The sequence below is a fragment of the Bison bison genome, unplaced genomic scaffold (genome assembly GCF_000754665.1).
Source record: "Bison bison bison isolate TAMUID 2011002044 unplaced genomic scaffold, Bison_UMD1.0 scf7180017864452, whole genome shotgun sequence".
Lineage (NCBI taxonomy): Eukaryota > Metazoa > Chordata > Mammalia > Artiodactyla > Bovidae > Bison > Bison bison.
The window spans coordinates 6,673,074-6,700,086 of NW_011495014.1; the positions used below are offsets into that span (position 1 = coordinate 6,673,074).

General features: G+C 38.4%; 2 protein-coding genes across 2 annotated transcripts in view; one reads left to right on the forward strand and one right to left on the reverse strand.

Annotated features, from left to right (window-relative positions):
* The window catches only part of KCNH7 (potassium voltage-gated channel, subfamily H (eag-related), member 7), a 532,838-nt gene that overhangs the window by 263,826 nt on the left and 241,999 nt on the right, over positions 1–27,013 (forward strand). The window lies entirely within an intron of this gene.
* Positions 19,582–19,842, reverse strand: LOC105002382 (dynein light chain 1, cytoplasmic-like). Its single transcript, XM_010858959.1, has one exon. The coding sequence runs from the start codon at positions 19,840–19,842 to the stop codon at positions 19,582–19,584; it is 261 nt and encodes an 86-aa protein (XP_010857261.1).

The following is a 27,013-nucleotide window of genomic DNA, read 5'->3' on the forward strand; positions in this document are numbered from 1 at the left end:
CTGATAGTATCTACTTGGAGTCCAATGTCTCTGTCTATATATCTCTACCTAGAAATCCCTGTCTATCTATCTATCTATCCATCCTTCTAAGGAATATGTAATGATTCAATGTAGGACCAGCTAGCTACAAAACAGTGAATCTGAGGACTGACCATAAATCTCCCAGGATTTTGGACCCAGCACTCCATTATAATTTATTTGTTTCCATAGGACAAGTTTTGGTGAAATTCCAAAAACTAAAAGGTTCAGGAGTATTATACTTAAATTTATATATTTATGCAAACTCCTTATATCTTTTTAAAAGTGAGGTATAAAGTTGAATAACAAATAATAATAAATTAGACTGTAAAACTATTTGATTTGGAATCAGCTCTGGGAAAAGATGGGCTTAATTTCTTTGAAACATCTTTTAGGATTTGAGATTGATTTGCAATTGTCAAGAAAGTCTTTAGTTGTCAGCAAATTCTTGAGCTAAAAGAATTATTTCATCAATGATAGGGATATACATTGGCTTATCTATTAAAAGAATCCCTTTGGTGGAAGGACATAATTGCCTTCTAGTTTGTTTTCAGTTTGAATTGTCACTGAGGAAAACATTAATAGATAAACTGTCATCTGGCATTGATTTTGTAGTGTTTTCTAGAGGGAGATTAGGGAAAGGGATTTGTTTTTTGAAAAGAATCAAGTATCCTGGACCAAAAGGCTAGCTCTGATTGTCTTTCCATTTTAGGGAGAATTATAAATGATTTAATTAATTTTCCTTAAAGAACTTTTCAATATCACCCCTGGTCTTTTGTCCTGACTGCCCATAGAATATAGCTAGTTAATGAGATTTGATGTTTTCTTATTTTGTCCTCATTCTCTTAGCACTATCTTCTCAAGCTTTGCTATTTGTTTGAGATTGATCTTAATAAAGTGGAGCATGTCGTATTTATTAAGGTGGATAATTTTTTAACTAGTAAATTTGTACTTTTCATGCTCAGTGACTGAATAGCACAGCTCTTGACATAAAATAACTGATGAAGAGTAATTGAATGAATAAGTAAATGAATGAATGGACAGAGAGATGAGCTGAATGTTCAACAAAAGCTGACTAAGATGATAGTATCCTAAAGGACAGGAAGGTTTTCCTTTAGTCTCTGTATCCTTAACAGTAGCTAGATCTGAATATGTTAATGAGCTATTGCAGCACTGCCTGGTCTAATGTCTCCTAAGTAGCTAATCCACTCTTGCATCCTCACTTAATTAGTTTATATAGTAATGTAACTTAAAATCAGTTTGCTGTGTTAGGCAGTTTTCCACACCTTCTATAGTGCATGTGGAAGAGAATCAGAGACACTTAATAGCTAAATCAGTTTGAGAGAATATTCTATTGATTCATCAACCCATTAACTTCTACAACCATAAATTAACATATATTCACAAATCACAAGTAATGAAATACAAAAGAATGTTTAAAACAAATGTGGCAGTTTATAATATTGGAGTTTGAAAAATAAGATTACTTTGTCTTCCCAAAAGAAAATTGGATATAGTTTTATTTATAAGTTAGTACTGAGTTTTTTAGCTTATGATTTCTTTGTATACATTTAAGCTAAAATTCTATATGTGTGTACCTGTGTGTTTGTCCTCTAAAATGCTCTTTAAGGTGCAGATTTTATAATAATTGTCCAATTAAATAATGTTATAGGGTCTACATGATAAAAGTCAATATTAGGGATGAAGGGGAGGAAAAAGTTTTCCTTGGCTCTTTGCCTCTGATTGGGTCTGGCAATTAGACAAAGACAGATTAAAAGCAGCAAAGCACACAAATGTATATAATAGAAGTTTTGCATGAGCCTTCATAAGGAAATGAAGACTAGGAGAAATGGTTAAATCACTGTGTTTTTATGCTAGATTTTTGATGAACAGTCGAAAGATGCGGTAGGCCAAAGAACACTTTGTAGGAAACTGGAGAGAACTTGAGCTTCCCCAGTGACTCAACAGGTAAAGAATCTGCCTGCCAATGCAGGAGATAAAAGAGGCGCAGGTTCAATCCCTGGGCTGGGAAGATCCCCTGCAGCAGGAAATGGTAATCCACTTCAGTATTCTTGCCTGGAAAACCCCATGGACAGAGGAGCCTGGCTGGCTACAGTCCAAAGGATCATCGAGAGCTGGACATGCATGACTGAGTGACTAAGCATGCACGCATGTAGGGAACTCAGCAAGGCTTACCACTCAGATTCCCCTCTGCATCAATTTGTGTTCAGAGATATGGATGCTTCTTTCCTCTGGAATTAGGGAAGGCACCTCTCACATGAAGCTTTTATGACCTGCTTCAGAGATTGCTCAGAAAGCCCTCCCTGTACAGGCCACTTCCCAAATTCCTTCAGCTTTTCATGCTCAGTATGCCAGTTGGGTGTTAGTTCTAAAAGGTCTTGTAGGTCTTCATAGAACCGTTCAACTTCAGCTTCTTTAGTGTTACTGGTTGGGGCATACGTTTGGATTACCGTGATACTGAATGGTTTGCCTTGGAAACAAACAGAGATTATTCTGTCGTTTTTGAGATTGCATCTAAGTACTGCATTTCAGAATCTTTTGTTGACCATGATGGCTACTCCATTTCTTCTAAGGGATTCCTGCCTGCAGTAGTAGATATAATGGTCATCTGAGTTAAATTCACCCATTCCAGTCCATTTTAGTTCACTGATTCCTAGAATGTCGACATTCACTCTTGCCATCTCTTGTTTGACCACTTCCAATTTGCCTTGATTCATGAACCTAACATTCCACGTTCCTATGCAATATTGCTCTTTACTGCATCGGACCTTGCTTCTATCACCAGTCACATCCACAACTGGGTATTGTTTTTGCTTTGGCTCTATCCTTTCATTCTTTCTGGAGTTATTTCTGCACTGATCTCCAGTAGCATATTGGGCACCTACCCATCTGTGGAGTTCCTCTTTCAGTATCCTATCATTTTGCCTTTTCATACTGTTCATGGGGTTCACAAGGCAAGACTACTGAAGTAGTTTGCCTACAAGAACTTTTAGAACTAACACCCAAAAAAGATGTCCTTTTCATTATAGGGGACTGGAAGGAAGCCAAGAAACACCTGGCATAACAGGCAAATTTGGCTTTGGAATACGGAATGAAGGGCAAAGGCTAATAGAGTTTTGCCAAGAGAACACACTGGTCATAGCAAGCACCCCCTTCCAACAACACAAGAGAAGATTCTACAACGGACATCACCAGATGGTCGACACCGAAATCAGATTGATTATATTCTTTGCAGCCTAATGTGGAGAGGCTCTATGCAGTCAGCAAAAACAAGACCAGGAGCTGACTGTGGCTCAGATCAGGAACTCCTTATTGCCAAATTCAGACTTAAATTGAAGAAAGTAGGGAAAACCACTAGACCATTCAGGTATGACTTAAATCAAATCCCTTATGATTATACAGTGGAAGTGAGAAATAGATTTAAGGGATTAGATCTGATAGACAGAGTGCCTGATGAACTATGGATGGAGGTTCGTGACATTGTACAGGAGACAGGGATCAAAACCATCCCCATGGAAAAGAAATGCAAAAAAGCAAAATGGCTGTCTGGGGAGGCCTTACAAATAGCTGTGAAAAGAAGAGAAGCGAAAAGCAAAGGAGAAATGAAAGATACAAGCATCTTAATGCAGAGTTCCAAAGAATAGCAAGGAGAGATAAGAAAGCCTTCCTCAGTGATCAATGCAAAGAAATAGAGGGAAACAACAGAATGGGAAAGACTAGAGATCTCTCAAAGAAAATTAGAGATACCAAGGAAACATTTCATGCAAAGATGGGCTCGATAAAGGACAGAAATGGTATGGACCTAACAGAAGCAGAAGATATTAAGAGGTGGCAAGAATACACAGAGGAACTGTACAAAAAAGATCTTCATGACCCAGATAATCATGATGGTGTGATCACTCACCTAGAGTCAGACATCCTGGAATGTGAAGTCAAGTGGGCCTTAGAAAGCATCACTATGAACAAAGCTAGTGGGGGTGATGGAATTCCAGTTGAGCTATTTCAAATCCTGAAAGATGGTGCTGTGAAAGTGCTGCACTCAACATGCCAGCAAATTTGGAATACTCAGCAGTGGCTACAGCACTGGAAAAGGTCAGTTTTCATTCCAATCCTCAAGAAAGGCAATGCCAAAGAATGCTCAAACTACCGCACAATTGCACTCATCTCACACACTAGCAAAGTAATGCTCAAAATTCTCCAAGCCAGGCTTCAGCAATATGTGGACCATAAACTTCCAGATGTTCAAGCTGGTTTTAGAAAAGGCAGAGAAACCAGAGGTCAAATTGCTAACATCCGCTGGATCATGGAAAAAGCAAGAGAGTTCCAGAAAAACATCTATTTCGGCTTTATTGACTATGCCAAAGCCTTTGACTGTGTGGATCACAATAAACTGTGGAAATTTATTCAAGAGGTAGGAATACCAGACCACCTGACCTGCCTCTTGAGAAACCTATATGCAGGTCAGGAAGCAACAGTTAGAACTGGACATGGAACAACAGAATGGTTCCAAATAGGGAGAGGAGTACATCAAGACTGTATATTGTCACCCTGCTTATTTAACTTATATTTAGAGTACAGATGACACCACCCCTATGGCAGAAAGTGAAGAGGAACTAAAAATCCTCTTGATGAAAGTGAAAGAGGAGAGTGAAAAGTTGGCTTAAAGCTCAACATTCAGAAAACTAAGATCATGGCATCCAGTCCCATCACTTCGTGGGAAATAGATGGGGAAACAGTGAAAACAGTGTCAGACTTTATTTTGGGGGGCTGCAAAATCACTGCAGATCGTTATTGCAGCCATGAAATCAAAAGATGCTTACTCCTTGGAAGAAAAGTTATGACTAACCTAGACAGCATATTAAAAAGCAGAGACATTACTTTGCCAACAAAGGTCTGCCTAGTCAAGGCTATGGTTTTTCCAGTGGTCATGTATGGATGTGAGAGTTGGACTGTGAAGAAAGCTGAGTGCTGAAGAATTGATGCTTTTGAATTGTGGTGTTGGAGTAGACTCTTGAGAGTCCCTTGGACTGCAAGGAGGTCCAACCAGTCCATCCTAAAGATCAGTCCAGAGTGTTCATTGGAAGGACTGATGCTGAAGTTGAAACTCCAATACTTTGGCCACCTCGTGTGAAGAGTTGACTCATTGGAAAAGACCCTGATGCTGGGAGGGACTGGGGGCAAGAGGAGAAGGGGAAGACAGAGGATGAGATGGCTGCATGGCATCACTGACTTGATAGACATGAGTTTGAGTGAACTCTGGGAGTTGGTGATAGACAGGGAGGCCTGGCGTGCTGCAATTCATGGGGTCGCAAAGAGTCGGACACAACCGAGCGACTGAACTGAACTGAACTGATGCCAAGTTGCCATATTTGGGGCCCCTCAATCCTGAGTCTCATCAAGGACTAAGACTATATCTGGTTTTATCTTTCTTAGCTCTACCACCTGCAAGAGAAACTGGATATTTCTCATCTACAAAAGAAAGTAGCCTGAACCTAAATAATGGGAGAAAGAGAAAGATGAAGTTCTTGTGGCTGCCATGATCTGTGATTAGATGACCTTTTGATTACTTTACTATTATTAGGCAGCATTTACTTATAAGCATATAATCAATCTTTTTTCTTTCATTATCCTGCTTCATCAGTTCAGTTCAGTTCAGTCCCTCAGTCATGTCTTTTCAACCCCATGGACTGCAACATGCCAGCCTCCCAGTCCATCACCAACTAACTCCCGGAGCTTACTCAAACTCATGTCCATTGAGTCGGTGATACCATCCAACCATCTCATCCTCTGTCATCCCCTTTTCCTCCTACCCTCAATCTTTCCCAGCATCAGGGTCTTTTCAAATGACTCAGTTCTTCTCATCAGGTGGCCAAAGTATTGTAGTTTCAGCTTCAATAACAGTACTTCCAATGAATATTCAGGATTGATTTCCTTTAGGATTGACTGCTTGGAACTCCTTGATGTCCAAGGGACTGTCAAGAGTCTTCTGTAAAACCACAGTACAAAAGCATCAATTCTTTAGTGCTCAGCTTTCTTTATAGTTCAACTCTCACATCCATACATGACTACTGGAAAAACCATAGCTTTGACTAGACGGACTTTTGTTGGCAAAGTAATGTCTCTGCTTTTTAATATGCTGTCTAGGTTGATTATAACTTTTCTTCCAAGGAGTAAGCATCTTTTAATTTCATTGCTGCAGTCACCATCTGCAGTGATTTTGGAGCCCAAGAAAATAAAGTTTCTCATTGTTTCCACTGTTCCCCCATCTATTTGCCATAAAGTGGTGGGACCAGATGCCATGATCTTAGTTTTCTGAATGTTAAGTTTTAAGCCAACTTTTTCACTCTCCTCTTTGAATTTCATCAAAAGGCTCTTTAGTTCTTCTTCACTATCTTCCATAAGAATGGTGTCATCTGCATATCTGAGTTTATTGATATTTCTCCCTGCAATCTTGATTCCAGCTTGTGCTTCATCCAGCCCAGAGTTTCTCATGATACATTCTGCATATAAGTTAAATAAACAGGGTGACTATATACACCCTTGACGTATTTCTTTTCCTATTGGGAACTAGTCTGCTGTTCCACGTCCAGTTCTAACTGCATACAGTTTTCTGTATGCATGTATACATACAGATTTCTCAAGAGGCAGATCAGGTGGTCTGGTATTCCCATCTCTTTCAGAATTTTCCACAGTTTATTGTGATCCACACAGTCAAAGCCTTTGGCATAGTCAATAAAGCAGAAGTAGATGTTTTTCGGGCACTCTTGATTTTTCGATGATCCAATGGATGTTGGCAATTTCATCTCTGGTTCCTCTGCCTTTTACTAAAAGTAGCTTGAGCATCTGGAAGTTCATGGTTCATATACTGTTGAAGCCTGGCTTGGAGAATTTTGAGCATTACTTTGCTAATGTGTGAGATGAGTGCAATTGTGCGGTAGTTTGAGCATTCTTTGGCATTGCCTTTCTTGAGGATTGGAATGAAAACTGACCTTTTTCCAATCCTGTGGCCATGGCTGAGTTTTCCAAATATGCTGGCACAGCATCATCTTTCAGGATTTGAAATAGCTCAACTGGAATTCCATCACATCCACTAGCTTTGCTTGTAGTGATGCTTTCTAAGGCCCAGTTGACTTCACATTCCAGGATGTCTGGCTTTATTTAGGTGAGTGGTCACACCATCATGATTATCTGGGTCATGAAGATCTTTTTTTGTATAATTCCTCTGTCCATTTTTGCCACCTCTTCTTAGTATCTTCTGCTTATGTTAGGTCCATACCATTTCTGTGTGTTATTGTGACCATCTTTGCATAAATGTTCCCTTGATAGCTCTCATTTTCTGGAAGAGATCTCTAGTGTTTCCCATTCTGTTGTTTTCCTCTGTTTCTTTGCACTGATCACTGAGGAAGGCTTTCTTATCTCTCCTTGCTATTCTTTGGAACCTGCATTCAAATGGGTATATCTTTCCTTTTCTTTGCTTTTCACTTCTCTTCTTTTCAGAGCTATTTGTAAGGCCTCCCCAGACAGCCATTTTGCTTTTTTGCATTTCTTCTTCTTGGGGATAGTCTTGATTCCTGCCTCCTGTACAATGTCATGGACCTCCATCCATAGTTCATGAGGCACTCTGTCTATCAGATCTAAACCCTTGAATCTATTTCTCGTTTCTACTGTATAATCATAAGGGATTTGATTTAGGTCATACCTAAATGGTATTCCCTATTTTCTTCAATGGAAAGCTAAATTTGGCAATAACAAGTTTTCATGATCTGAGCCACAGTCAGCTCCCTGTCTTGTTTTTCCCGACTGTATAGAGCTTCTCCTTCTTTGGCTGCAAAGAATATAATCAATCTAATTTCGTTATTGACCATCTGGTGATGTCCACGTGTAGTGTCTTCTCTTGTATTGTTGGAAGAGGGTGTTTTCTATGGCCAGTGTGTTCTCTTGGCAAAACTCTGTTAGCCTTTGCCCTGTTTTCTGTACTCCAAGGCAAAATTTGCCTGTTAATCCAGGTATTTCTTGACTTCCTACTTTTGCATTCCAGTCCCCTATAATGAAAAGGACATCTTTTTTGGGTGTTAGTTCTAGAAGGTCTTGTAGGTCTTCATAGAACCCTTCAACATGAGTTTCTTCAGCATTACTGGTCAGGGGATAGACTTGGATTACTGTGATATTGAATGGTTTGCCTTGGAACTGAACAGAGATCATTCTGTCGTTTTTGAGATTGCATCCAAGAGCTGCATTTCGGACTCTTTTGTTGACCATGATGGCTACTCCATTTCTTCTAAGGGATTCCTGTCCACAGTAGTAGATATAATGGTATCTGAGTTAAATTCACCCATTCCAGTCCATTGTAGTTCGCTGATTCCTAGAATGTTGACGTTCACTCTTGCCATCACCTGTTTGACCACTTCCAATTTGCCTTAATTCATGGACCTAACTAACATTCCAGGTTCCTATGCAATATTGCTTCTTACAGCATTGGACTTTGCTTCCATCACCAGTCACATCCACAACTGCGTGCTGTTTTTACTTTGGCTCTATCCTTTCATTCTTTCTGGAGTTATTCCTCCACTGATCTCCAGTAGTATATTGGGCACCTATTGACCTGGGGAGTCCATCTTTCAGTGTCCTATCTTTTTGCCTTTTTATACTGTTCATGGGGTTCTCAAGGCAAGAATAATGAAGTGATTTGCCATTACCCTTCTCCAGTGGACCACATTTTGTCAGAACTCTCCACCATGACCTGTCCGTCTTGGGTAGACCTACACAGCATGGCTCATAGTTTCATTGAGTTAGACAAGGCTGTAGTCCATGTGATCAGATTGTTTAGTTTTCTGTGATCATGGTTTCAGTCTGTCTGATGGAGAAGGATAAGAGGCTTATGGAAGCTTCCTGATGGGAGAGACTGACTGAGGGGGAAACTGGGTCCTGTTCTGATGGGCGGGGCCATGCTCAATAAATCTTTAATTCAATTTTCTATTGATGGGTGGAGCTGTGTTTTCTCCCTGCTATTCACCTGGGGCCAAACTATAGTGGAGGTAATGAAGATAATGGCAATCTCCTTCAAAAGATCCCATGCATGTACTGCTATACTCACTGACCCTCAATACTGCAGCAGGCCACCACTGATTCATGCCTCTGCTGGAGACTTCTGGACACTCCTGGGCAAGTCTGGGTCAGTCTCTTTTGGTGTCACCGCTTCTTTCTCCTGGGTCCTGGTGCACAAGGTTCTGTTTGTGCCCTCCAAGAGCCTATTTCCCAGTACTGTGTAAGTTCTGGCAGCTCTTTGATAGGGTTAATGGCAACCTCCTCCAAGAGGGCTTATGCCATACCCAAGTCTGCTGCACTGAGAGCCCCTGCCCCAGTGGCAGTCCACTGCTGACCCATTCCTCCACAGGAGATGCTCCAACACATTTCTGTCTCAGTCTCTGTGTGGTCCCTGGGTCCTGGTGTGCACAAGATTTGTTTGAACCCTCTGAGCATCTCTGGCAGGAATGGAGTTTGATTCTAAATGTGAATTCGCCCCTCCTACCATCTTGCTGGGGCTTCTCCTTTTCCTTTGGTTGTGGGATATCTCCTCACAGCTGCTCCAGTGCCACACAGCCATGGCTCCAACACCTACCATCTTGCTGGGGGTTCTCTGACCTTGAACGTGGGCTATCTCTTCACAGCTGCTCCAGCAAAGCGCGGCCACAGCTCCTGACCTTGGCTGTGGGGGTATCTCCTCACAACTGCTCCAGCACCTCGCAGCCACTGCTCCAAGGCCTCACTTCCTCCGGTCCAGGATAGTTGAATAGGATAGATTAATATTGCTTTACTAAAAGGAGATTAAACTGGAAATATTAACATTAATATATTCTTTCATTTTTATTGTAAAAATAAACATAGATAAGCATTAAAATGCTCCATAAATTTTCAGGCTTATGATTATCAGAATTAAGAAGGCTAAAATTGTATGTATTTCTATGATTTAATTATCTTAAACTGGAGGATAATTGCTTTGCAATGTTTTATTTGTTTCTGCCATACAAGAGCATGAATCAGTCATAAGTGCATATATTAACCTATCTCCTCTCTCTTGGTCCTCCCTTCCACTCCACCTCCTCATCCACCTCTCTAGATCATCACAGAGCATGAGCCTGGCCTCTCTGTTATATAGCAGCTTCTCACTATCTAACTTACATTTTATATATAGTAACTGTCAATGTTGCTTTACATATGACAGTGTATATATGTCAACGTCACTCCGTCAATTTGTCCCACGCTCTCCTTCCCCTGACGAGTCCACATGACTGTTCTCTGTGTCTGCCTCTCTATTCCTGCCCTACAAATAGGTTCATCAGTACCATTTTTCTAGATTTCATATATATGTGTTAATATATGATATCTGTTTTTATCTTTCTGGTATACTTCACTCTGTATTACAAGCTAGAGATTCATCCACCTCAGTTCAGCTGACTCACATGTGTTCCTTTTTTATGGCTGACTAATATTCAATTACCTCAGATATGCTGATGACACCACCCTTACGGCAGAAAGTGAAGAAGAACTAAAGAGCCTCTTGATGAAAGTGAAAGAGGAGAGTGAAAAAGTTGGCTTAAAGCTCAACATTCAGCAGACTAAGATGAGGGTATCCGGTCGCATCACTTCACGGCAAATAGATGGGGAAACAGTGCTGCGGTTCACGGGGTCACAAAGATTCCAACGCGACTGAACATCTGAACTGAATATTCCACTGTATATGTGTACTGCAGCTTCTTTATCTATCTGTCAGTGGACATCTAGGTTACTTCCATGTTCTGGCTATTGTAAATAGTGCTGCAATGAACATTGGGGTACATGTATAAGAGCTTTAAAGAGAAAAAAGGAAATTAGAAAAAAATTCTAAGTTACATATCCCTTTAATGAATGCAAACGGTTTTTTGCCTTATTCATAAACTAATATATGGATGTATGGATGTGAGTGGTGGGCTATAAAGAATGCTCAGCACCAAAGAATTGATGCTTTTGAACTGTGGTATTGGAGAAGACTCTTGAGAGTCCCTTGGACTGCAAGGAGATCCAACCAGTCTATCCTAAAGGAAGTCCATCCTGAATATTCATTGGAAGGATGGATGTTGAAGCTGAAATTCCAATACTCAGGCCACCTGATGCAAAGAATCATTTGAAAGATCCTGATGCTGGGAAAGATTGAAGGTGGGAGGAGAAGGGGATGACAGAGGATGAGATGGTTGGATGGCATCACTGACAGGATGGACATGAGTTTGAGTAGGCTCTGGGAGTTGGTGATGGACAGGGAAGCCTGGTGTGCTACAGTCCATGGCGTTGCAAAGAGTCGGACGCAACTGACTGAACTGAACTGATAAACTGAATTTTAACAATTACTGCATATAGAACTAATTCACATTGAATTTCAAAAGGCCATTATTGTGTTGTACATGAATAACACACTTAATCCATTAGAAAGATTACACTCATCTTGGTCATGAGACAAGTGTTGTCCAAACACAGTTTGTACATCTGATTTGAGAACAGTGTTAATACTCTGAAATCCTCACTCAGCTCAGCTTTATATTTATGACTTTGTTTTGTGTTTTTCTGTCTTGCCCTTCATTTCTCTATTATCTACGCCAGAGAAATCTCTGCTGGAGACTTGTGGCTTCAGTTTGTCTAACTTCTTAAAGCCAAGACATGGGTCTCTGCTTCTCTCTCACTCGGCTTCTTTTATTCCCCTGGTTATCAATCACAGTGTTCCCCAACTTTTAACTTCATATTTATTGGACTCTCACTTAATATAAACCTGAGAAACACACTTACAAAACCAAAAAGAACAGAACCATACAGAAACTGAAAGTCCACGCTGAAGTATAGATAGGATAATTGAATTTTCCCCTTTAGAATGAAAATCCTAGAATGACTATAATTCTTTTAAGCTGAAAAACAAGAGGCATTTTTGGGAAAAAATAGAATACTTTTCTCAGTAGAAAAGTATTTCTTTGTAATATAAATTGTACAAATATTTTCTACCATTTTATGTTTTCCTTATGCTAAAGAGAAACCCCAAGGACAAGGATCATCTTTATAGATGTTTACAGAATTTGCACTTCTTTACTGCTTGCTTTTTTTCTTTCTTTATTTATTTCTTTCATTCTGCCACACAGACCAACCTGATGTGAAGAGGGTGAAACTGCAGCCAATGACAAACCCTGTCAGGACAAACAGGCCAGCACAACTGATGGTGTAGGAAGACTGAGAGGGAATGGATACTCAAATAATCTGATCTATCCATTTTACAGATGAGGAATCCAAGACCCAGGGAGGCAAACATGGTATTTGACTGAAATTATAAAACAAGTCAGTGACACAAATGGCTCAGTTCAGTTCAGGCGTTTCCGACTCTTTGCGACCCCATGGACTGCAGCACACCAGGCTGCATCAGGGTCTTTTCAGATGAGTCAGTTCTTTGCAGCAGGTGGCCAAAGTATTCGAGTTTCAGCCTCAGCATCAGTCCTTCCTATGAATATTCAGGACTGATTTCCCTTAGGATCGACTGGTTGGATCTCCTTGCAGTCCAAGGGACTCTCAAGAGTCTTCTCCAACACCACAATTCAAAAGCATCAATTCTTCGGTACTCAGCTTTGTTTTTAGTCCAACTCTCACATCCATACATAACTACTGGAAAAACCATAGCTTTGACTAGATGGACTTTTGTTGGCAAATTAATGTCTCTGCTTTTTAATATGCTGTCTGGGTTGGTCATAGCTTTTCTTCCAAAGAGCAAGCGTCTTTTAATTTCATGGCTGCAGTCACCATCTGCAGTGATTTTGGAGCCCCCCAAAATAAAGTCTATCACTGTTTCCATTATTTCCCCATCTTTTTGCCATGAAGTGATGGGACTGGATGCCATGATCTTAGTTAGTTTTCTGAATGTTGAGTTTTAAGCCAACTTTTTCACTCTCCTCTTTCACTTTCATCAAGAGGCTCTTTAGTTCTTCACTTTCTGCCATAAGGGTGGTGTCATCAGCATATCTGAGGTTATTGATATTTTTCCCGGCACTCTTGATTCCAGCTTGTACTTCATCCAACCTGGCATTTTGCATGATGTACTCTGTATATAAGTTAAAAAACTAGGGTGACAATATACAGCCTTGACGTACTCCTTTTCCAATTTGGAACCAGTTGCTTGTTCCACGTTCAGTTGTAACTGTTGCTTCTTGACCTGCATACAGATTTCTCAGGAGGCAAGTCAGGTGGTCTGGTATTCCTGTCTCTTGAAGTTTTTTCACAGTCTGTTGTGATCCACACAGTCAAAGGCTTTGGGCTCAGTGGTAAATAATTTGCCTGCCAATTATGGAGACACAGGAGATGTGTGTTTGATACCTGGGTTGGGAAGATTCCCTGGGGTAGGAAATGGCAACCCACTCCAGTATTCTTGCCTGGAAAATTCCATGGACAGAGGAGCCTGGCAAGCTGTAGTCCATGGGGTTGCCAAGAGTAGGACACAACTGAACAGGCACCCACAGGTTAGCATGTAAAGAACACAAGGTTTATTTAATATACATAAGTTAGATGGAGTTAAATTTCACTCTTTTATTCCATTGAGGTATAAACCAAACCTTAAAAATGCAAATCAGACTAATGTGGAAAAATTCAAAGTGTTAAATCATGCCTGTCATAGCCAGTATACAAATGAAATCTTTGGCTTTTTATTTTTTGAAGTATACCTGATTTCCACTCTAGGAATACTTTGGATTTGAAGACAGTTTAGAAAACCGTAGTATTAGAAACTCTTCTCAGCAACTTTCCTATCTCTAATTCAGCAACTTCTAATTTAGTGTGAAATAGGAAATCATTTTGTTAATTAGTTGAAAATTAACTTACAAGCAATCTAAGAAAAAAGTTGTACTTTTTTTGCCAGTGTATTTAAAGTGTGGATCATTTGTACATTTTTGCATGTCCTTTTATAATTATAATTACGTTCCTAAACATTCTCTCAGAGCTAGGACTTTTTGCTGATCACAGTCTTTTAAAAAGAATGAGAATACTGGATAGCAATGGGAGAGTTTAATAACCTCATTGTTTTATTACCTTATCAATAAATAAAATGACTCAATTGCTCTGGATTAAGGGTCCTGCATAAATATAAGTAAATATAATTAAGAGTAACAGTTGATACATAATACTTCCTGTGTGTACAGAGATAATATGATTCTTAAGGATAAGATTGTGACTTTGCCTCATCACCTAACATTTGAGAATCTTCCTATATATTTTAAGTCTCAGGAGAATTGAACAAAGAATTCACAAGTCATCCTGATCAATGAGGCAAATCCTAACTAGTGTTAAGTTATTAACTGAGTCCCTTGAGTGATATATTTTTAATGTCTTTTATATAAACAGTCAACAGAGTAAAACAATTGCCTATTTATTTACAATTACCATGTTTGTAGGCAATGTTTATAAGTGCTGAATAAGAAAATGAAAAGTGTATATTAATTAAGCTTGAATCCCAGTGTGGGAGGCATAGCACTTTGCTTTGTTATTAGAATCTTCCTATAAAAATCTCCTCTGAGGGACTCCAGTCTTCTTGCACACTAGTACCTAGAAAAACTTGCTGTGTGTAAAGGTAGGACTCAACACAGGGTATAAGTGCCCAGAAACTGTTGGTATTACACTTATACTAGCTTGAGACATTAACTGAATACAATTTAAGTTTCTTTTTAAATGTGAAAAATCCCTGGGTTGGGAAGATCCCTGGAGTAGGAAATGGCAACCCACTCCAATATCCTTGCCTGTAAAATTCCATGGACAGAGGAGCCTGGCAGAGGGCTATGGTCCACAGGGTTGCAAAGAATCAAACACAACTGAAGTGACTTAGCATGCAAACTGAAAACAAAACTCTTCAGGTATGTTAAAGAATGGCAGATCTGAATGATTGCTGACATTTAAGCTACATGGTGGTAATTTTTACTCTCAATTTAAGAAATATTTTTATTAATGTATCTTCTTCCATTTTAAATTATGAAATGCTTCAAACATACAAAAATATGTGAGTGGTATAATGAACACACTTGAAACTTCTGCTCAACTAAACTACAAAAGTACAAATAGAGTTCATGAACACTCCCCAGTAGTGTTTTCTTTCTTTCCCACCATCCAGAAGTAGTAACTATCCTGAATTTGGTGCTTACCACTCCTATGCATGTCTTTATACCTCCCTAAAAATATATATTCCTCAAGAAACCATGACATCATTTTATGTTACAAAACACTATCATATAAGATGAATTCTTCAAATTGCTTTTTTATACTCAGCATTGTGTTACCTTTAATATTTATCTACTCTGATACCTTTACTTCTAGATCATTCATTCACATCACTAAATATTATTAGATGTATGAATATTCTGCAATTTATCCATTCTTTGGGGAACATTTAGCTATATTGTTTTGTTTTGCTATTACAAGCAGTGCTACATTGATTACTGTGATATATTTCTCCCTATGGATGTGTTTAAGACTTTGTATAGAGCAATGCTCCTCAAAATATAGTGTGGGCCAGTATCAGTGAATTATCTCTGGTGAGGTAGTACAAGCACTGAGAGCAAGCAAGTGAAAACTTTACAGCAATTTGACATTGCTGCCACATCATATGATTTTGCATTCTTGCAAAATTATTGTTCTGCAGTGGATTACACATTGTAAAAGTTGTTTTAAATCATAGATAGCTTAAGAGGTATTATTCTAGTCTACATACCTTGAGATAGAATTGTGCTTCCAGGAAGTGATTAATACTTAATCTTTAAAATATTGCCAGTTGTGCTTCAGAATTTTTGTGCTGATTTAGATTCACACTAGAAACATGGAAGACTTTCTGTTTCCCTGCACTCTATATATTCTGCTTTTTTTTATGCTTTTTTTGGAAAACTTTCTTTTGGTGTAGAGATTATTCAGTTCCTACTTCTCTTCCTCTCGATCATAAAATTTAAATGCTATATTTCTGTTTTTCAGTGGTGGACTTTCAAATGTTTAATATGTGTACTTATCTACAATGATTCTCTCCTCTCCTCTATGTTATTTTTATCTAGTATATTTTTCCATCTCAATTTTTTTACCATTAAAATCAATAGTTGTTACTGTTTTATACCATCAGTGATTGTTTGGCTCACCTTAAATTTTAACCATTTTCCCACCAATACCTTTTGAGTTTCATGTCTTTTATCTGAAATAATTTTATTTTAAGTAACTGAAAAATTTTAGTGCTTTAGCACTTTTTTCATTCACTGAAAAAAATGAAAATTCGATAGCAAATTATTAGTGCTGTTTTGACCTAAGTATATTTTTCCCTTGAGTAAAATTCTACTTGACAGCATTTTCTCTTAGTACATAGAACTGGTCCAATGTCTCCTAATTCTTAATGATGCTCTTGAGATGTTTACAGTCACTCTAATTATCATCCTTTGGAGAAAAATCTGCCTTTCTTTTAGGCTGCTTTTGAAATACTTGTTCTATTTAGTGTTCTGTAGTTTCACCATGATGTTTTATATCTAACTATGTATTCCTCTTTATTTACTTAAGATTTAGTAGCTTCCCTCAATCTGAAGATCCATGCTTTTTTTATTCTACAAAACATGTTTTTTTTTTCTCTTTTACCTTTTTTCATTATATAGAATTTTTTATCAGAAGCCCAGTTAGATTCTCATTCACTCTTTCAAATCCATTAAGCACTGTCATATTTTTCATCTTGTGCCTCTGTGATAAATTCTGCATACTTCTTTAAAAACATAATATTTATTTATTAGCTATCCCTTTAGCTGGTATCTGGTAAACCTGTTACTTAAGCCTTCAATTGAATTTTAAATTTTAATTTATTAATATTCTTTATTTCTTTGTTATTTTTTTCTTCCAGTTTTCATGAGATAATTTACATAAAACACTGTATAAGTTTAAGATGTTCAGCATAATAATTTGACTTACATACATCATGCAATGAGTACCATAATAAGTTTAGTAAACATCCATCATGTCATTCAGATACAAAATAAAAGAAAATGAAAACAAATTTCCTTATGATGAGAACTCTTAGAATTTACTCTCTTAACAACTTTCATACACAATATAGAGCAGCATCAGTTATATTAACCTTGTTGTACATTACATCCCTAATATGTATTTATCATATAACTTCTTTTTAAATTTATGACTGTCTTTGAAAAAGACATTGTTCTGTCCCATGTTTCACCCTATTTTTCTTTAAGCATTTCTCTAAGCATTTCTCTAAGCATCTCTAAGTGTGGTAGTTTGAGCATTCTTTGCCATTGTTTTTCCTTGGGATTGGAATGAAAACTGACCTTTTCCAGTCCTGTGGCCACTGTTGCATTTTCCAAATTTGCTGTTACATTCAGTAACTAAATTATTTGTTGTATTTGCAGGTCTTATTTTAATTGAGCATGTTGCTGATTCTTCCTCATGTATTTTGTAATTGTGTACTTGGGGTTCATGTTTGGCAGGGCTTATCTCTGGGATCCTTGAGACATTCTATTTCCTTCTGCCAGTGTCCTGTTCCAATATGAATCAATGAATACCAATCGCTGAGTATAATTTTTAATTTAGGGCCTCTAAAACCATCTACAGAGTATAGATTTGAACTTTAAACCCATGTGAATATAAGCTAACAATAATGGATTTTCAGGAGGACACATTTTTCCACTCAAGCTCAGCTCAAGATAGATGAATTCACTTGTGCTTGAGTTCATCTTTCACCAGGAGTCTAGTCTTTCATGGATCCTTCTTTGCATGGTGCTTTCTGGCCTAAGCTTATAGAACCATTAATACTTAGTCATTAAGATTGTGAAACCTTTCCAAAGCATCCAGGATGTCTACATCAGCTTTCTTTCTGGATTTTAGCTTAACTTTTCACTCTTGATTCCTGGTTATTCCCCTTCCTCTCTTGGAAGCTTAGTTCTGAGTCTAAAATGAAGGTTTGCTACATTTTATCCAACATTCCTAGATACTTTGTACCCAGAATTTTTTGAATTATCTAATATGCCATAATGCCAAAAATGAAAGTGAAATTCTGTCCTTTCCAGGAGTTTGCCCAAATTCATGTCCATTGAATCGGTATATGTAACTCAATGAAGCTATGAGCCATGCCATGTAGAGCTACCCAAGGAGGACGGGTCATAGTAGAAAGTTCTGAGAGAACATGATCCACTGGAAGAGGGAATGGCAAACCACTCCATATACTAGCCATGAGAACCCCATGAACTGTGTAAAAAAGGTTTAACTTACACTGTGCTTAAATGTGCAAAGACAATACAACTCTTTTTTTCTCCCATTACTAACACTATCTTTTCCCTTAACCTCAAGCATACCACAGCTTTAGAATATTAATTTGATGCCTGATCCATTCAATTCTTTTCTTTTTCAACTCTGCAGTTTCAGTTAGTCCCTTTAAATAATGTTTGTTTTTGTTGCTGTTGTTGTTTAGTTACTAAGTCATTTCCAACTCTTTTGCAACCCCATGGAATGTCGCCCTCCAAGCTCCTCTGTCCATGGGATTTCCCAGCAAGAAGACAAGAGTTGGCTGCCATTTCCTTCTCCAGGGAATCCTCCCGACCCAGGGATCAAACCCTCATCTCCTGCATTGCAGGCGGATTCTTTACCACTGAGACACCAGGGAAGCCCTTAAATAGTTTATTGTCAAGGAAAACATTCTTTAAAAAAAAAAAAAAAATTCCTGAAAACTTTACTAAAATCACATGGAGGGCTGCTGTTCAAGAGCTTTTTCCCTTTAAGACCACCTTTAATCTTTAGAGTGTATTTTGACCAAGGCAGGGGAGGGGAAATGTCTAGAGCCCAACAAATGTCTCACTAGCCCAACTTTCTCTCCAGCTTATTTACATTTTGCAGCCATAGAAAGCTTAAAGGAGTTCTACTACACATTCATCATCTCTGAGGCCTAAGGCCCAGAACACTCTATAGCAGTTATCCCAAAGAAGCACTTAAGTAATGTGTTTATCAGATTAGGAGTAAGAGTTAATCCAGTAGTTTCTCTGCCATGCATTTCTCAAGACAGATTTCTGAGTAGTATTCTTCCATGCACAACAGGAACAGGATGGACAAGAATGAAACTCAAATGTGTTGAACAGGCTAGTCTGTTACATCCCACAGAAACTTCAAGGAATCACCCCCACCAACCTACCCAAGATCAAATAATAGGCCATCTTCAACTTTATATTATTTGAACAAACGGTAATTAGCGCACACTTCTTCAACAGATTCATTTCTTTAAAGGAATGGATTTTGAAGAGAAAAAACATGGGGCAGAGAGGTGTGGAATAGAAAATAAATACAAATGTAAGCTGTTTTGCTAATTGCTTTATAACCACAAACTAGTACAGAGAATGCCCTCTACAAAACACAAGACAGGTTCAAAGGTGGAGGTGTTCCCTTAGGCAAGGCTGAAGGCTTCAGTCCCTGGTATTTGGAATTTAGGCTGCAGTCCTTGTTTTTGGATGGATCACTGGGTGTGTGGCAGTGCTTTTAACCAGATTTGAACAGGAGAATGGCCACTTGGCCCAAGTAGATAAAGTGTTTGGTTTCACGTGTCACGTAACTACCGAAGTTCCTCCCCACGATGCAGCGCCAGGTGGGGTTGTACTTCTTGTTGAACTCCTTGATATGGGCCGCAATGTCCTTCTCTATATTATATCTCTCCAATGCCTGAGTAGCACGCTCCACCAAGTCCTGTTGCATCTCCTTAGACATATGGGCGTTCTTAATCTCAGCCTTTCGGTCACACATGGTTACCAAGGAGCAGGGGCTGGCCGATTGCAACGGTCTCCTGGGGGAGGGGCTGGCGAGGCTCACACCAGAGAGGGGGTCGCAACGGAAGCCTTGGCGCATCTTATTGTCAAGGAAAACATTCTTAATATCTCCTGTCTCTTAGCTCATTATTATTAGCTCACTTCCACCCGAGAATGGTGTCAAAGTATCAGAGAGCAGAGTATATCTTACAGAACCTCGTATCAGAGAGCAACAGTCAAAGTCTAGAGGTGTGATGCCATCTCATGTCGCAGGCTAGGTCTCTTGTTCACTTGATTACAGATTACCCTGCTGGAACTCTTAGATAATGAGTAAGGCCTGTGTAGCTCAAGATCTTATCTCTCCAGTGCCATCACAGTGAGCCTTGTGGTAGGCTCCTTGGTTCTCAAATTTGCATCCTTGCCAAGTGGGACTGAAGATGACTTGAAGAGTTAAAACCTCAGGGTCATTAATTTTACTATCTTATTCTGTACTCCTCACTGATAAAAACTAGTGTGGTTTCTTTTCATGATCCCTACAGGATCATGTAGGATCTGAGTAGGCTCTGAAGTCCTCCTATGCTTCAGTTGTCTGACACACCTTCCCATTTTGGCCATTTCTATGCTTTTAGTGAACCTGGATTTCAAATCTGTTGTCTCACATAACAGTCTTATTTTTTGCATGTCTTTTAATACCTTCTATGACAAATCCTAATTCTTTTTAAAAAATTTATTTACTTTTGGCTGTGCTGGGTCTTCGTTATTGTGTGGCTCTTCTCTAGTTGTGGCGAACTGAGGGCTACTACCTAGTTTGTGGTGCACCAGCTTCTCATTGTGGCAACTTCTTCTCTTGTGGAGCACAGGCTTTAGAATGCAGAGGATTCAGTAGTTATGACACATGGGCTCAGTAGTTATGGCTTCCAGGGTCTAGAGTACAGGCTCAATAGTTGTGGCACATGAACTTGTCTCACAGCATGTAGGATCTTCCCAGACCAAGAATCAAACCCATGTCTCCTGCATTAGCAGGTGGATTCTTTACCACTGAACCACCGGAGAAGCCCCGGCAAATCCTAATTCTTACCACATTTCTCACTCCTTACCTTTTGGCAAGCAAAGTGGAGGTCTCATACTCAGAAAAGCAAAAGAGAAAGCACATCAATAATTTTCAGAATATTAGCCCAATTATTATATCAATACCTTATCAGTGACAAGATAAATGAAAATAAAAATTGCCAAATCACTGGTCTTTGTTTGCATGATATTATCAGCAAACTGGGACTAGGAAATTGAAAGATATTTTAATAAATTGTGGGTCACATGTAAGTTAATAAAATTAGGAATCTGTTGTTTCCAGAAATACACATATAAAAACAATTCTGTAACTACTTTTATTTTTGGCTGAAGGGCAATTTTAGTGACTTCAGCTGATCTCCCAGCATCCAAGGCTTTGGGAGAACAGAACTCCACAGAGGTAGTGCTTCTTGAAAACGATGTGGATAGACAGATCTAAGTGGGAAAAAGAACTCATTTAGCTGTCCCTAAAGGACCTGTATGTATTTATTGATTCATACAATAAAAACATAAATGTCCTCCTAAGCAATCAACTGAGGCTCCTTGCCTGGGCACTGTAACCTCTCAAGTTATATTGTTACCGTGTACTTTTCCAGTAGTTAAGAATAATGCTCCTCTATGATATTAGACTTTTTGCAACCCCGTGGATTGTAGCCTTCCAGGCCCCTCTGTCCATGGAATTCTCCTGGCAAAGATACTGGAGTGGCTTGCCATTTCCTTCTCCAGGGGATCTTCCTGAACCAAGGATCGAAACCGGCTCTCTTACATTGCAGTCAGACTCTTTACCATTTGAGCCACCAGGGAAGCCCCATGCACTCTCTTGACCCTGTTTTCAACTTTCGGATGATATGTTCCTGTTTTCCTTTCCAAGTTCATTTGGATGTTCAGTTTAACCTGTCTTTCTTCTATAAAATTCTGGTGAGAGAAAGAGACACACAGTGAGTGTAACAATCCCCAACCCTCCCCCTCTTTTCCCCAGTACCCCCAATGCCCCCTGACCTGTCCATTCTCTTAAGGAGAGTGTAGAATCTCCATGCTTCTGGGGATAGTCTGCTTTGAGCCTGAACTAGACGGAATTAGGTTTGCATTCAGACTCTTCCAAACTCTAACTTTCTATCTGATTTGTCCCCAGCCCAGGGAAGCCTCCATTGTCTTATGAAGGAAGCTATATCACCTCTCTCTCAACCTCCACTCACTTGAACCCTTGATTCTTCCAGACTCATCCTTAGATTCACATCTCTTTCAGTTTTGGCTATTTCACTCCCCAATTCTCCTCTCCCTTTCCTTTCCTTTCTGCCTAATCTCCCTTCAAAAGGAGGAAGAAGCAATAAAAAGTTTGCCTTAACTTCATTTATGCACTCCTAGCACTTTCTCCCTTAACTAACGCATCTTGCCTCTGGGCCAAAATACCTAAAATACCCTCACAGCGAAATCCAAAAGAAATATCAGTGAAAAGGTTGGGCTAAGTGATCTCTAAGGACACTTCTAGAGAAGAGTTCTATGACTTCATATGAGGTCAACAACATACAGAAAAATCCAAGCTAGTTCTCAAAAAAATTCTGTAAGTTTTGAGAATCTATTATTTGTGAAGTGATGAGTGAGAGAACTCAAATAAATAAATAAATAAAGGATACATTCCCTAGTCTCCACAACTTCAATATTCAATATAGATGACCTACATGCAAGAAAAGTTAAATACTATTTGAGGAGTCCATTCATTTAGTCATTCATTTATTCATGTTTTCTGGGGCTTTACTTAAGATAATGAAGTTCACAATTGCAAGGATCCACAATAGGGAGTGCAAAGGACACTTTGGTTCATGTAGGAAGAGTACCCAACCAACTCCCAAGTGGGAAAAAGGAATTGTCTTCTTGGAAAAAGTGTCCTTGCTGAAATTTGAAGACTCTGGGCATAACTCTGTGCGTGTGTCTGTGTGTGTGTGTGTGTGTAATGTATGCACTAGCATGCAGTTGAGCCATGATTAAATTGAATCAGAGCAGAACAATGATATGAGCAAGGAGAATCACACTTGTAAAGGTCCAGAAGTTAGAGTAAGAACACCTTCTTTTCAGAAAACTAATAATAGTGCAGTCTGTCTGGCTGGGGAACATTGGAATAGCAGTATAAAACCTTATAGTCACTTACAAGTCAGAAGCTAGCATGGAAAATACCAAGTGAAATGGCCAATGGTGTGAGGTAAATAAAATGTTATAACTTCAGAGGTTGATTACCATGTGTTACTTGGAAAGAGCTGCATCGACACATGTGGGGAGGCTCCAATGGTAAGGAATTTCTAGTAGATTTAATGGTGTGATCAAAGGCAATCAGAGAATGCATGAATTTTTCAGTGAACTGTAGGCAGGCCTCTTTGACTAAAGTCAGGGTATGAATAGAAATTCACTGGTCAAAATTTGACATCTCAAAATATACCTCCCTCTTATTGCTGAATAAAAAAAGAAGAATTTCAGTAGCTCCAAAAAGTCCCCCACTTGTGTGCGGGGAAGAATGGGAAATTGCACTAACTTAGAAAATGAGAGTGAACTGAATTCTACTCAGCACAAAACTGTGGCCACCGTATGCCCAGCTGCAGCCCACACTAGTAGTACCCTGGTTATAGCCTGTAGTACAAACTTTAACACTATTAAAACAGGTTTCCTTTGGACTTGAGAGTACCAAATTCTGCCAGCTGCTTATTTCTCAACAGCTAATCACACCATCAACCCTTCACACAGAATCTCTACCTCTTCAGTGCAGAAGTGGAGTCCCCAGGGCTGGGCTATTCCTTTTTGTTCCCTGTGTGTAGATGTGGTCAATAAACAGAAGTCATTCTGTCTTTGAAATATGGTTCTTTTTGTGAACACCCAAGTCAAGCCAACCCCCTATGCTAACTCGATTTGGGATCTAACATAGCAGAAGGAACCTAAGAAATATAAGTATGGAATATTTGTTAGGTTTAGAAACAGCTACAGAAGTCAGATTTTATAAATTAAGAAACCTTGTAAGGCAGCACAGTCTATATTTTCAGAACTTTGTAATTATATTCATATTATCAAGCTGGCTGAATTTGTTAGACTGGAAGGAGATCAGTGTTTTTGTGTGTGTGTGTGAAGTCTAGTATTTTAAAACTTTATTTTTTTTATTCGAAGATATGTGAAATATAAAATATTAACCATTATAAGTTTGGGAAATTATTTGAATAAATTACAGTGTATTTAGAATTTTCATTCAACTTCAGTATATAATTAAGGGCGTTGAAATATTGTTAATAACAATAATATCACACACCATATATTATTTTTCATTAATGTCTATTTGACGCAAATTAAAAACTAGGTATAATTCAAGGCTTTTTCTCTTATTCCAAACTTGTTTTCACTCAAACTTTAGGAGCTATGCAGTCAACTTCCTTCCTGATAATATACAAACCATTTTTTTAAATTAATTTTTATTGGAGTATAGTTGTTTTACAATGTTACTAGTTTTACTGTATAGGAAAATGAATCAGCCATACATATACATGTGTCTCCTCCCTCTTAGACTCCCTTCCCATTCAAGTAACCACAGTACACTAACTAGAGTTCACTGTGTTAAACAGTATGCTCTTGTTATTTATTTTACACATAATATCAATAGTGTATCTGTGTCAGTCCCAATCTCCCAGTTCCTCCCACTCCTCTTCCCCACTTGGTATCTGTATATTTGTTCTCTTCATCTCCATTTCTGCTTTGCAAATAAGATCATGTATACTATTTTTCTATTAATTTTCAAAAATGTTTATTTTCCCAGTTGTAAAATAAATGTGTTATAGGCAAATAAAAACATGAAGGAAACATAATTTGTAATCTCATCACCCACAAATAATTACTGTTTATAGTAATTATTGTTTGTTAGTTTCACTTTTAGTCTTATATCTAATATGTATATGTTTGTATTTAAAATTTGAGGTCATTATATATTCATGTTTTAACAACGTTTTGTATTAGTGTTTGAACATTATTTTGTATTTATTAGTGTTTGAACATTATTTGTTTGAACAAAATTGAAAACTATCAATTTTAGTAGCATCAGGCTATCAGTTTTTTCCATTAAAATTAATATTTACTAGATATATTTATTCACATCTATTGTTTAAGGTTCTGATTATTTTAATAAGATAGATATCTAGGTGAATTACTGAATCAAAATATATGAACCTTAAAGGTTATCTTATCTGCTATTATACAGAGTGAAGTAAGCCAGAAAGAAAAGCACCAATACAGTATACTAACGCATATATATGGAATTTAGAAAGATGGTAACAATAACCCTGTATACGAGACAGCAAAAGAGACACTGATGTATAGATCAGTCTTTTGGACTCTGTGGGAGAGGGAGAGGGTGGGATGATTTGGGAGAATGGCATTGAAACATGTATAATATCATGTATGAAACGAGTCACCAGTCCAGGTTCGATGCACGATACTGGATGCTTGGGGCTGGTGCACTGGGACGACCCAGAGGGATGGTACGGGGAGGGAGGAGGGAGGAGGGTTCAGGATGGGGAACACATGTATACCTGTGGCAGATTCTTTTTGATATATGGCAAAACCAATACAATATTGTAAGTTAAATAAAATAAAAATTAAAAAAAAAACAAACAATTTATTCTCAGGTGTATGAGCCTGCAATCCTCAATAGCACTGTGTATTTATTTTGGTTATAATGATGGTCAGAAAATGATCATCTGCTCAAACTTACATTGATATGATAATAGTGAGGTGGAACATTTTTCATACTTAAAAGTCGTTTGTATTGCTTCTATTAACTGTTCATATCATTTAGTATATCTGTCTCTTGGATGAACTGAATGGAATTTAGAATTTAAAACACTGAGCTGAAAAAATAATTTAAAAAATGATAACAGTAAATGCCACCTTTTAATTAAATGAATACTTAAAAATTAATCAAGTTTTAATTTGCTCTCAGTTAACTCAATGAGGATTTTAATTAACACAACAGTTTTTAACTTAGTTTGGTCTTTTTTTTTTTTTTTAAGCTTGGCTTTTACTTTTGAAATCCTAAACTGCATTTCTCACTGAAGATTTGTACATTGTTAGAGCTTTCTTTCACTTCACGCCCTTTGTTCCAGACTACCTCGCCCATGCCATACACTCAAGCCTATTACCTCGGAGCAGCAAAAAAAGATCTGAAAAAAAAATATTCATGAGTCAGAGGGAAAAAAAATCTTTAAAAATAGATTTTAAAGGTAGTGAGAGGGATTTATTTATACGGAAAGGGACCCTCTACTGTGTAGTCAGCCATTGCTAATAAAATCTTTCCAGAACAGAATATTAATCTTTTTAGCACAACTGAAATAAAGAAAAACTACCATGCAAGCAATTTGGTAAAAAGGTGTTTACTGTGCCCACCTAATATATTAACAGAGCAATACAAAAAGTTTTGGTAAGTTGAAGTAAATCTTGAGTCATTATCCTAAATCCTAGGTGTGTGTAAGCTGTAAGTGGAACCCTAGATTTCTGTGGAATTTTTCTCACTGACTTTGTTAAGGGTCTCTTTTAGTAATGAGGAAAGCAAATTATCCAGGTAAGAGGAATGGTGCAAGCTTACAAGGGAAAAAGGTCAAAGCTGAAAACTGAGACTTGACAACCAGAATGTCTGTAGACATTTAGAATATTATCCATTAGAGAAATGATGTGGGGTTCAAATGAAAGCAGGATTTTAGTGCTCACATCTGTCACCTTCTAGGCACCTAGAAATCACAACAAGGAAATTCTTTCAAAACAGTGAGGGTTTTGCATTTTCCTAGGGATCTGAAGAATAAAAATGCATTCTGTATTCCTTTCCCATAGATTTTTAGTTGTTACTTTTTTTGGCATCTTTTTACTGCTGCTGCTGCTAAGTCACTTCAGTCGTGTCTGACTCTGTGTGACCCCAGAGATGGCAGCCCACCAGGCTCCCCCGTCCCTGGGATTCTCCAGGCAAGAACACTGGAGTGGGTTGCCATTTCCTTCTCCAATGCATGAAAGTGAAAAATGAAAGGGAAGTCGCTCAGTCGTGTCCAACTCTTAGCAACCCCATGGACTGTAGCCTCAGGCTCTTG

What these genes read in the sequence shown, in the direction of transcription:
- LOC105002382 (XM_010858959.1), bottom strand. Translation starts at nt 19,842, where the DNA reads ATGTGTGACCGAAAGGCTGAGATTAAGAACGCCCATATGTCTAAGGAG.